We start from the raw sequence: 12,500 nt of genomic DNA, 5'->3' as shown, positions 1-12,500 counted from the left end.
TTTTTCAGTATGGACGAAACCTGGAACTGGATCGGCACGAACGTTTTTAAAGTAAATATAAAAAAAATAAAAGAATCACTTTTTCCTCAAACCCTTGAATTTGCTCATATCCCGCTGCTGTTTTGCAGAGTACCGTAAAGAATTGCACGATACGAGTGCCGCATTATAGTTTTCTCCACACTATTCCAATAATATCGTTGTTTTGTTGCGATGCCGTGGCCGTCGTACGTAGCGGAAGCTCTCGTCCTTGCTTGAGTTCAAATGGATGAAATGCCCCAATAACTGATCAAAATGCGGCGCGGCATTTGAGTGTCTAATAAGAGCTGTTTCTAAATGTCGTGAAATCCAAACCAGCGTCATTACAGAAGCCAATCACATAAGAGCCAAGCAATGAAAAAGAGCCAATCATAAAGGGGAAACAATTTTATGTAGCTACCTCAATGCGCGGGAAAATTCAAAGTGGTGTCACTTTTGATACGATTGGCTGAGAATTCTGCGCAAGAAATTTCTTAGCCAATCATCAAATGCAAAAATACTTCTCATTCACTTTAAACAAATATGCGATGTCTAACATCCAAGTAGAGGAAATAAAAAAAATGTTTCTCCATTTGCAGATATCCGACGGAGATGATATATCCGTTCCAGGTGTCCTATGATTCTCAGTTACGTGAGGGACTGGCGCGAAATGGATTTGACTGTGACAATGTCATGTGCACTCCTTGTCATTTTGGGAATTACCATAAAAGAATCGCAAATGGGTCTTATGTCTGTGAGAGATGCCCGGCAGGTAAAGTATGCTTTAGGCACTGAATCGGTTTTCAGTAATTTGGGATTTGATGTACACGCAGTGGCGTGGAATGACGAGAAAACCTCACCCTAAGTAAATGGTAATTGCGGACATAGTTAATAGAGGGGACTGGTTTGGCAAACATCAAAGGAGCAAACAAAGATGCCAAGATTTAAATTGGAAAGTCCACCACCGTGCACAATCTTTTGTTTTGCGCTCATACACTACGCATGAATTACGTAACCAACACGTTTCTATTGGTTAGTTCCTCAGTACGGAGTAAACAACTATTGTGTTTTGTGCACGGTCAAGGCCAAAAAAGAGAACAAACACCAACAACAAAGAAAGTTGTCGGGTTTCATAATCATTCCCGCCCATTAACTATGTTGCGGACGACGATGGCATCGGATTCCTTGTCCTGTGAGTGTCATTTTTACACCCATCGAGGTCGAGATTTTCATGGAGCTCGTCGTGTTCATTCTCCACTTTTTAATCAACATCGCATTTTTGGCGGGAAATGGCATGGGCTGGAAGCCACTTCTGGAAGGTGGGATTCTTTGGCGGGAAGTTGCATGGCCAGCGTGCTGCATTTTAGTAAAACAAGCAAAAATCTTGAAGACATGCAACCATAAAAACCAGGCTAAGTATTTTTGTAATATGTCGTACAACGAGGAAAGAACAGATGACAAAAAACCAGTATGCAAGCGGCGAGTAATCCATGCTCAACGTGAAAGAGAGCGACTGAGAGCTCGAGAGAACAAGGAAAATCTCAGTTAAAAACAACGAGAGGGAGAGCAAGAAAGAGATCAAATAAAGAGCAGAAATAATGACAAGGAGCAGCGGGAGAAAGAGCAAGAACGAGCACAAGAAAACAGGTTGAGTAATGGTGACAAAAAGTCGAAAAGAGCAAGAAAGAGCATGGGAAAATAGAATAGTTTCTGGTAATGAACAGGCCGGATTGTTCGTGTGAGCATCGTAAGCAGACGAGTCATAAAAATATCTGAAAACAAAGACACAAATAAATAATAATTGAGGATTTCTGCTTTTAGGCTTGCCTAAATATATACATTAGTGTTACAAACCAAATCATAGGAAGGGTCAGTGATTGTAACTAAATTAAAGCAATGGGCCATTCCCGAGTTGCTGTTTGTCTCAGTTTCGAAGTGAGTCTTGGTGCTCAACTATAGTAAGGGAAATGAGTTTGCTTTGCATAAAAATACGCAACTCATCTCCATTTGACTGGTTCTGCAGCATGACTCGCTTTGAAACTGAGGCATACAGTAACTCGGAAATGGGCTATTTGTGTGACGTTAAACGTGTGATCATGTGCAAAATCAGCAGTCGATAACCAACAAGTGTCGATCTCTCTCATTTGTCCTTGGCCCATGCCATCATTTTACGGTATTATCTAAATTAAGAATACAGGTACGTACCGCCAAACAGATATTGGCCCACAACGCCCTATGATTGGTCCGCAACCAATTAGCCGCACATGAGATGCTGAAGGACGCAATGCCTTCATGTTATCTCTCCCCCATCCCCCCCCCCAAAAAAGAATCAAACAGTAGCCGTTATAAAAATAAATCATAATACCGTCAACTGACAAGCCGGATGCCATCGCAGATCAAGATTTCCGGCAAAGAGATTTTTAATATCTTATTTCGGTTTTCAGGTGGATTTTATCAGAATACTCTCGGTCACCATGGTACTTTGGCTGGAAATACAGGTTGCTTGCCTTGCCCTAAGGCTACTTACGTCGAGTTAAACAAGACCCCTGGGAGACATCCGCATGACTGCCATGTGTGCCCGGCAGGTAAGGTATTTATCTGACATCGTGGAACATCTTTTTTTTCTTGCTAATTCACTAAACAATAGAATCAACAGAACAACATATGAAAGCCGTTTAGTTTAAAAGAAGATAAATATATATTAATGTAGTAGAGAAGAATTATATAGAATTATATGAAAGTTATGAAAAGCAAATCATGATAATGTAAAATTTTGCAATAAAAATCTTAATGTAGTAGCGAAGAATTATATTGAAGCACAAAAGTATACGTATCTTACAATGAAGACGAAGCTCCCGTTATATTGGCCAATCGTGTTCGTTACAATGACGACACCTATATTCCTCACCTGTGAAAGATAAAAACGATATGTTCACTGCACGCGGTAAAGATATGATTTTTTAGTAAAAGGCGAAATCCTGGTATTTCATCAGTATCTAGTATATAATAAATAGAAGATATTACATGGCCGCGCGGGGATACGAATTTTGTCTTCGATAAATCTACCTTCAGCACTCGAAGATAAAATTCGTCTCCCCGCGCGGCCATGTAATATCCTCCATTTATTACATGTTTTGGTGCGTAGTATCGCTGAGTATTTTTACGAGGTTGTGCTGTATTTTGACGAGCCCGCTAGGGCGGGTCAAACTACAAACGAGTTGAAATACTCAGCGATACTACACACCAAAACATCTAATAAGCTATTTCTTATCCAACTTTGTTTGCACTACATTTTTAGGAAATGAATTGTAAACAACCGAGAACGTGCGACAGATTTGTGCGTGTGGGACAACGTGAGACCGGTTCTCTGCTGTACAATAACGTGGAATATTTGTACTCGTTTCCTGCGTTTTTTGTACAATAACTAATACAGCTGGATAATAACATTCTTTAGCTACAGTATAGGGGAATCTTTGTTTACACTTTTGCCTCATTAGCACAAGGCAGGAGCCATTGATTAGGAGCCTCCCTATGCAATATGTCTTTTATTAAAGTTAAGGCAGCTGAGCGTTCGTATCTTTTGATACAAGTTTAAATCGATTTAAACTTTCATTTAACATCGATTCTACTTTTCCTTTCTTCTCAAAAATTTTGAATGGTGTTGAAGCCCTTTGAACACTCTGTTCAACAATTGCAGAACACACGCATGCTCACATCACGCCGCAAAAGTCAGTATGGCGTAGTCTATGTAGACTAGAGAAACTGGTCTCTAGTTCTTAGTCCCTCGAAATCACATTTCGCGAAAGTGTTGGTTCTTTTATTGGCGCAATGTTGGCGCAATGTTGGAACCGTTTGAGCGGGCTCCGCACAACTTTGTTTTTGCGTCCAACATTTGCCCAACATCCGTTGTTCAACTTTTGTGGAGCCAATGTTGGACAAATGTTAAAACCGTTCAAACAGGCCTTAATGCACGATGCCTTCTGTGAGCCAACTAGTATGTTAATGACACAAAATGTAAATAATGATGTCAGCAAAGATTCCCTTAACGATTACCTCAAAGTCACCCTAAGGAAAAATGTTTCATAGGGGCTTGAGCCCCTATGAGAATCCATTTCTAAGTGTGTTACTTACAGCTAAAATTTCTAAGTGCGTTCTTCGTGCGTTCTTTACAGCTTAATATGGAATTGGCAAAAACATTGCAACAAAGTTGGAGTAACAATACAAAATACAATTCACATTTCTACTGCTTAGTCTCAATAAAACGTCGTAAAAATTTTACCCGTTTCTCCGTTGTGCACTTGTAATTTCTTCGATCTACGGGTAAAATGGTGTCTATGCCCGGGAAAACGGGGCTAGACACCCCGTACTCCGATTTCGGGGAGTCCTAAAGTTACAAACACCTTACCCTTGTTTTCTCCTACACATAAATGACGACAGTGATGTCACTCCGCATTTGTTAAAGGAACCAAGAGAAGCGAATGGGCAGGTTACCGTGGCTGTTTCTGCATGGACTCGTTTTACCGGAAAGGCAGGTTTACCGAGTGCAAGGCGTGCCCCAAGGGAGTCAAGGGAATCCTCTGCAATGGGACCATCTTGGTTAGACAAGGCTTTTGGTGGCGATTCAGGGATGACAACGAAAGTTGGCAGTATCAGCGGTTTGTGGACGCCTTGATGGTCCCAGATGAGAAGTTTAACCACGCGGATGTGAATTTCACAGGGATTTTCCCCAAGGCGTACCCGTGCCCCAGGGCTTCGTCTTGTTTGGGACTGCTAAACTCTGTTCGAAAACCCTGCGAGACAGGTTACACGGGACCGCTATGTGAGGTAAGACACAATGAACTATGCAAATTGCATAAAATTGGCACGGTCATAAAGGGTGAATTTTATAAGGCAGGGATTGGATTTTTCTCGAGGAATATCGAATGGCCACACATGTCCAATATTCCGACACAATGAGATTCCTGGTACAATCACAATCAGTCACAATAGACATCACAAAGTGTCACAAAGTGTCCCGCTCTTTATGTCTCACAAAACTGTTACTATTTTTTAAGGATTAGGGTTAGGGGACACTTTGTGATGTCCCATGAATCTCATTATGTCGGACTATTGGACAACCCTCTATTTCAGTACCGTAATAATTTTCGCACCTAATTCGCCATATACTTTATCACATCCCTCGGATACTAAGCCGGGTTCAATTGACCACTTTTGGAGGTCATATTCTAATGTAAGGCACACCTGACCTCATTGTGAGCTTTCCTGCTTGATTTGCTTACCATGGGTCCATTTCTCGAAAGTTCCGAAACTTGTCGGGCGTATTTCTGGTACCATATATCTCTAAGTATCTTCAAAGCGATTAAATTTGGCAATGCGTTGCTTTTTCGGGTCTTGAAAATTAAATCTGTCTAAGACCAGTGTTTTACAGTGCAACGCGCCTTACCGTGGCCACCCAACAAACTTCTATATTTGACAACTACGTGTAAATACGTCAACTCAACAACCCATGCAACGGTGTTCAACTTACAACCGTACCAACTCTGCAAGGAACCGTGACTGTTAATCAAAGTCGCACACCCTTATTAGCGGATAATTTGTAAAAAACGTTGTTAGGTGGCCACGGTAAGGTGCGTCGCACTGCAAAATACGCGCAATGTATTCTTACAAGTTTAGGTCAGTTAAGTTATGGCGACTTTCGAGAAACGGGCCCCTAAGAGACTTGATAATCATCGATCTTGATAGCAACTGTCTGTACGTAGCCTGCAGAGATGGCGTATTTGGGTAAAAGGGGATGAATAATCCTTTGATTTAAAGCTATGGTGTCATCTTGGACGAAAAAAACTGAATTGTCTCCTTGCTGCGATTTCAACGAAAGATCGTTGAAAGCCAGTTTTAACGAGCGTTGGCGTGTCTGCACTTTGTTTTGTACTCGACTTGACAATTGGAGGTCAGCGAGAGTTAAGAAAAGCTTACAGGAGCCACTCGCCCAACATAAGGTATCCGGCTTTAGTTTAAAGGGAACCTCCACTAAAACAACAAAATAACTTTAGCCACAGAACATAATGTTTGCAATTACAAATTTTCCAACTTTTTCCAATGAATGCGTTCGTATCCGAAAAAAGTGAATTTCAAAAACGCTTGTCTTGGCCTTCAAATTTCACGGGGGCCGCCATCTTGAATAATTGTGACGTGTGTAGTTGCCCTATTATTCTGACACAAATAGCTATTGTCCTGGAACAATAGGGTAACCACGACACGTCACAATTATTCAAGATGGCAGCGCCCGGGAAATTTGTAAGCCAAAACAAGCGCTTTTGAAATTCAGTTTTTTCTGATACAAACGCTTTCATTGGAAAAGTTCGAACAGTTTTAATTGTAAACATGTTCTGTGGTTTAAAGGTATTTTGTTGTTTTAGTGGAGGTTCCCTTTAAAGAACACTCCCAGGAGCACTCTTGGATCACTAAAATATGGGAAACTGCATGACGTTCAAAACTAGATGCGTGATTTCATTCGGCGGAGAAAAGACAGCGCATGTCATTCTTCTTTAAGTTAAAGTTTATTTGCAGTTTCATGTGTATTTGCTTCCGTCTTTGCGTTAGGTGTGCATTGAAGGATATTACAAGTCCATGTCTCGTTGCACCCAGTGTCCTACTATACCTTGGCTGGTAGTACAGATGGTCTTCGTTGTTTGCTTTATTTGCGTTGTTGTCTTCATTCTTATTCGATACGATAAAAGGACTAAGGTCAGGGGACGAACACTTTCTGATATATTCCTGGCGCGCTTGAAAATTGTTGTTGGGTTCTATCAGGTATGCAATGAAACAATTATGTTAAGAAAAATTCTGGAATGCCTGCCGAAGGAAATTCGAGTGTCTTGTTTTCAAAATGCCCTTAATCCGTAGAGAATAACGGAACTCAATCCTCAAACAGACCACATTCGCGCGAAAATTCTCATTCTCCTGAAAACTGGGAATTGACGCTCGTTATCCATTTTTTTATAACATAACATGCCCACATTTTGCATATATATATATTTTTCATTTCATTAAAATAAGAAAATACCGTAAATAAATAAGGGATGGAAATTATGACCCAGGCTATGCATTCTAACATACATGGTCCCCATTCTGACTTTGTACCCATGCACGGTGCTCCGACACCGATACTAAAAGGGATTTTGTTCAGACAGTTCACGCCCAAAATATCTTTCAAATATTCGTAGTTTGGTTTGTCGAACGCGATTCCTGTATTTTGTTTACTTCACCCAAATCCCCCCTCCCCCCCCTCCTTTTTAATTGCCCGTGCTCAAATCGGCGCTCGACTAAGAGTACCACCACTGAGGCAACTTGAAGAAAAAAGGTTTGTTCAGACTTGTAACCGTCCCCAGTGCTCGAGAACGGGCACCAAGTGTGAACGAAGCCATAGAGAAAGAAGAAGACTAAAATATTTTGAAAAAAAAACACCTTCAAAGTCTGAACAACGAGGAAACAGGGCCAAAACATAATTTTCTAATAGCAAGATAAGTCAAGCTATGGGACCGGTATTCATTGTTACAGAGCGGTGTCCTCTTAACAAAGCGCTCGCTAAACCATTGTTCCAGGCAAATCTCCGTATAAATCAAATCTGGTTCATTTTAATTTTTTTATATCAGCGCTCTTACTTTTCTTTGCCATCCTTGCTAGTCGTTTTCGACTGGAGAGAAATCGGTAGTTCTAAACTCCAGCTATTCGTAACATTAATTTGGTTTATCAACGGAGTTGATAATGTAAATTGACCATCGTACAGAGATTCTAAAAGCTGACGTTTCGAGCGTTAGCCCTTCGTCAGAGCGAATCGAGGGATTATGGGTTACGTGTAGTTTTTATAGTAGAGTAGGAGCTACGCTATTGGTGGTAACATGGCAACGTGAAAAGTAGGAATATATTAGTTAAATGAAAAGCGTTCGTTAATACCGTGAGGATTAAGGGTGCCGATTTGAAAGATGAATTTTTGTTCCAGATTCTTGCGGCTTTCCGTCGTACCTAGATGTAGGGAAAGGCCGCAGATAGCCATGTGTTTTTTGGAGTGGTTAGGCAGATTAAAATGGCGAGCGACTGGCTTAGATGCATCCTTGCCATTCTTCTCAACATCGCGAAGGTGTTCGCGGAATCGGTCACCTAGTCGTCTACCTGTCTCACCAATGTATAATTTATTGCATAACGTACAGGTTATGCAATAAATGACATTTGCGGAGGTACATGTGAAACGATCGGTGATCTTAACAGATCGCTTAGGTCCCGATATCTTGCTAGTGTTAACAATGAAAAGACAAGTTTTGCATCGTGAGCGCGCGCATTTGAAAGTGCCGGGTTGCTCGTTGGTTTTTAGCGCGCTTCTAACTAAAAAGTTGCCTACGTTTTTGTCGCGTTTGAATGAAATAAGTGGAGGTTGCGAAAAGATTCTACCAGTCTCGGGATCATTTTGGAGTAATTTAAAATTACTAAGAATGATGCTTTTGACTGCGTGATTATGAGGATGGAAAGATAGGGTGAATGGAATTCTGTCATTCTTATCTTTCTGTGACGTTTGTAGTGACGACTGTCGATCAAATTGTTGGGCGCGATGATGGCCCGCTTTGACCACAGAGACAGGATAGCCACGTTTTTCGAAGAACTGGCACATCTCCTCTAATTTGCTGGAAAAATCGGAGTCATCACTACATAGACGTCGAAGTCTAAGAAATTGACAATAAGGAATGGAGTTCTTGACATGTGATGGATGTGACGATGAATACAACAAATAACTGTGTGAATCAGTAGGTTTGTAGTGCACACTAGTACATAGCACGTTGCCTCTAATAGAAACTTTGATATCTAGGAAAGCCAATGAAGTTTCCGAAATTTCCCAGGTATATTTAAGAGCCGGATGAAAAGAGTTGACGGAGGTTATAAATTGATCGAGTTCTTCTCTGCTGGATGAAATAGCGCTTTAAATATACCTGGGAAATTTCGGAAACTTCATTGGCTTTCCTAGATATCAAAGTTTCTATTAGAGGCAACGTGCTATGTACTTGTTTGCACTACAAACCTACTGATTCACACAGTTATTTGTTGTATTCATCGTCACATCCATCACATGTCAAGAACTCCATTCCTTATTGTCAATTTCTTAGACTTCGACGTCTATGTAGTGATGACTCCGATTTTTCCAGCAAATCAGAGGAGATGTGCCAGTTCTTCGAAAAACGTGGCTATCCTGTCTCTGTGGTCAAAGCGGGCCATCATCGCGCCCAACAATTTGATCGACAGTCGTCACTAGAAACGTCACAGAAAGATAAGAATGACAGAATTCCATTCACCCTCACTTTCCATCCTCATAATCACGCAGTCAAAAGCATCATTCTTAGTAATTTTAAATTACTCCAAAATGATCCCGAGACTGGTAGAATCTTTTCGCAACCTCCACTTATTTCATTCAAACGCGACAAAAACGTAGGCAACTTTTTAGTTAGAAGCGCGCTCAAACCTAACGAGCAACCCGGCACTTTCAAATGCGCGCGCTCACGATGCAAAACTTGTCTTTTCATTGTTAACACTAGCAAGATATCGGGACCTAAGCGATCTGTTAAGATCACCGATCGTTTCACATGTACCTCCGCAAATGTCATTTATTGCATAACCTGTACGTTATGCAATAAATTATACATTGGTGAGACAGGTAGACGACTAGGTGACCGATTCCGCGAACACCTTCGCGATGTTGAGAAGAATGACAAGGATGCATCTAAGCCAGTCGCTCGCCATTTTAATCTGCCTAACCACTCCAAAAAACACATGGCTATCTGCGGCCTTTCCCTACATCTAGGTACGACGGAAAGCCGCAAGAATCTGGAACAAAAATTCATCTTTCAAATCGGCACCCTTAATCCTCACGGTATTAACGAACGCTTTTCATTTAACTAATATATTCCTACTTTTCACGTTGCCATGTTACCACCAATAGCATAGCTCCTACTCTACTATAAAAACTACACGTAACCCATAATCCCTCGATTCGCTCTGACGAAGGGCTAACGCTCGAAACGTCAGCTTTTAGAATCTCTGTACGGTGGTCAATTTACATTATCAACTCCGTTGATAAACCAAATTTTTGTATACTACTTCCCCACCGACGCAGCACCACAGTTTCTTTAGAAACTACCCCTTCATTTATTCGTAACATTGTCGTTTTCGTCTTTTGTCATTGATTACAAGGTGACTGTCGGAAGTTTAGACGCCTTTTCATACGTTCAGTGGCCGGAAGCTCTGCTTAAGCTTGGTAACTACGCCAAGTTTTTCCAGTTGAACTTGATCCAGATCGCTCCCCTTGACTGCTTCCCAGACAGCTTGAAGATGAACGCTTACGTTGGATTGCTGTTTACCAATGCTTTCAGTGCAGGATTCATTGCCCTTGTCATTGCCTACTTTCAGACAAGAAAACTGTGTATCAAGTACGAGTTTGTTTTTTTCTGTTTTAAGCATAAACACGATTTTAAACTGACGCACCTTGAAATCGTACATATTTTTAGGTTTGCCTACATATTTTTTTCCATCTCTAGCCACTGCTAACATTTTATTTCACTACCAGTACCATAAAACAAGTTATCAAATGGTCTGTTCGCGACGTTCGCAAATATCGCTTTTGTCGTAATAACCATGGTCGTCATCCTTATGGTCGCCGGTCGGTCATCTCAGTTTGTTGAGCACTGGACTGCTGCGTAGGAGATGGCAGGTTCAAACTCTAACTGACCCCACCCTCAGAGTCTGAGGAGAAAGCGCTGCTTTTGAAATAACGTCTTCAAATGGTTACAATCTTTAGTCGTCTCAGATAACAACAATAAACTATCTAGCGTTGATCCCGTTCATAGAGCATGGGAAATTTAAGAACCCACACACTATCCTTTAAGTAGAGGGTGGAGCTCTCGTGATTGTGATCCTCTGTGGCAAGTTGTTGTTGGAAGGGTAAATGCTCGAAGTCACAGACTGGAACAACATGCCACTCTACGATCGGAGTGTAAATAAAAAAAAGGATACGACACAGAATTGTCCTCATCATCACATGCAACTAATTAAGGTGGCGTATTTTGTTAAGCTTTCATGGTATCACAACCGAACCGCTTGGTGATAAAATGCTCTGGCTCAATCCTTTTATTAATGTAGTTTCTTATTGTGTTGAAACTGGTTTGAGCCTCCCTTAAACTAAGTTGGACGTTTTTCCATATTCTTAGGTTAAGAAAGAACATGTCAAATGCAGAAAAGGAGGTGGCAATTTCGCTGACTAAAACGCATTGTTACCGCATCGCCTTTCTGGTCTTGTTCATCACCTTTCCAGACGTTACTTCAAGAATACTTCGGTTGCTTCCTTCTGCTTGTCACCAAATCTGCCAGGTTGATTTGATTTTCTAACAAGTGCAGTATAAACAAGGCTTAAAAACACCCAACTGCTCAAACTGTCGCTAGAGGTTAACATTTGCTTCCGGTTAAAAGAGGGGTTTTTTCTCTGTTGTCAAAGAACTATACTAGCTGTTGTTGAGCACCCCAGATAAAAGCGTTGATAATTTCGACATCATGTTTAACCTCAGCCAAAACTGTCCCGTTATATGCATAAAAATTGCAATTGGGCCAAAACTAATACGGAAAACCTCGATGTACGTCAAATTGCTCAAAACGAATGTTTGGTTAAGTCACGTCTGCATACGCCATAACCAATGTCTGAGGGTAAGACGTCTTAGCAACATGTATAAAAAATTATTATCTGTAGATGTAACATAAAATGAAAACGTGAATCTAATGTATGATAATTTTAAGGGGGCCCTGTCACCTCACTCTCGATTTTCCTTTCCTTTCACTTTCTATGACCTCCATTCGTCACGTCTACATCATCTTTGAGATAAAAGAGCCAGAAAGATTTCCAATAAATTTCTGATGGAGGAGTTATCCACAGTACATTCTTGGTCACTTCTTCAAAACGAGTTCCAAGATTTAGTAAAACTAATATATTTCCATTAATGTTCGTAATGACCAAAAACAGTACATAGTCTCCACTTGGTTGTAAGTGAAAAAACACCATATCATCTTAAAACATCTTTTTAAGATGATCTACAGCGTCCAAAGAGGGGGGGTGACAGAGCCCCCTAAATTGTTATTTGCTCTTCCTCCGACAATAATCACGAGTGCCTCGTTGATGACAAGTTGATTTCTTTCAGGACCTGACAATGAAGAACTGCAGTTACTATCTGAAGGCGGATTACAGCTTGAAGTGCTTCGACAAGACTCACAACACCTACCTTACAGCCGTTTATGTGGGATCTGCCTACCCTATATTGTTTCCACTTTTCACTGTTACAGTATTATACTTCCTGTACTATCGGCCTCACATAAAAAACCGCGCCCGAAATACGCAACCAAAACGGTACGAGATCGTTGAAGGCATGCGCTTCCTCTATGAAAACTACAGCGAGCGCTCC

General features: G+C 41.0%; 1 protein-coding gene across 1 annotated transcript in view; it reads left to right on the top strand.

The window, feature by feature from the left end:
• The window catches only part of LOC138013474 (uncharacterized), a 20,642-nt gene that overhangs the window by 5,844 nt on the left and 2,298 nt on the right, over positions 1–12,500 (top strand). Inside the window, exons 10-16 of the mRNA XM_068860559.1 lie at positions 615–787; positions 2,460–2,600; positions 4,478–4,839; positions 6,616–6,825; positions 10,249–10,484; positions 11,262–11,421; positions 12,240–12,500. The exon at positions 12,240–12,500 is cut by the window's right edge and continues 334 nt beyond it. Coding sequence (XP_068716660.1) covers positions 615–787; positions 2,460–2,600; positions 4,478–4,839; positions 6,616–6,825; positions 10,249–10,484; positions 11,262–11,421; positions 12,240–12,500 — 1,543 coding nt within the window. The remainder of the gene's footprint in view (positions 1–614; positions 788–2,459; positions 2,601–4,477; positions 4,840–6,615; positions 6,826–10,248; positions 10,485–11,261; positions 11,422–12,239) is intronic.

This window comes from Montipora capricornis, chromosome 8 (genome assembly GCF_036669925.1).
Source record: "Montipora capricornis isolate CH-2021 chromosome 8, ASM3666992v2, whole genome shotgun sequence".
NCBI classification, from domain to species: domain Eukaryota; kingdom Metazoa; phylum Cnidaria; class Anthozoa; order Scleractinia; family Acroporidae; genus Montipora; species Montipora capricornis.
The sequence above is the reverse complement of the archived record's forward strand: the minus strand, read 5'-3'. Positions and strand labels throughout refer to the sequence as shown.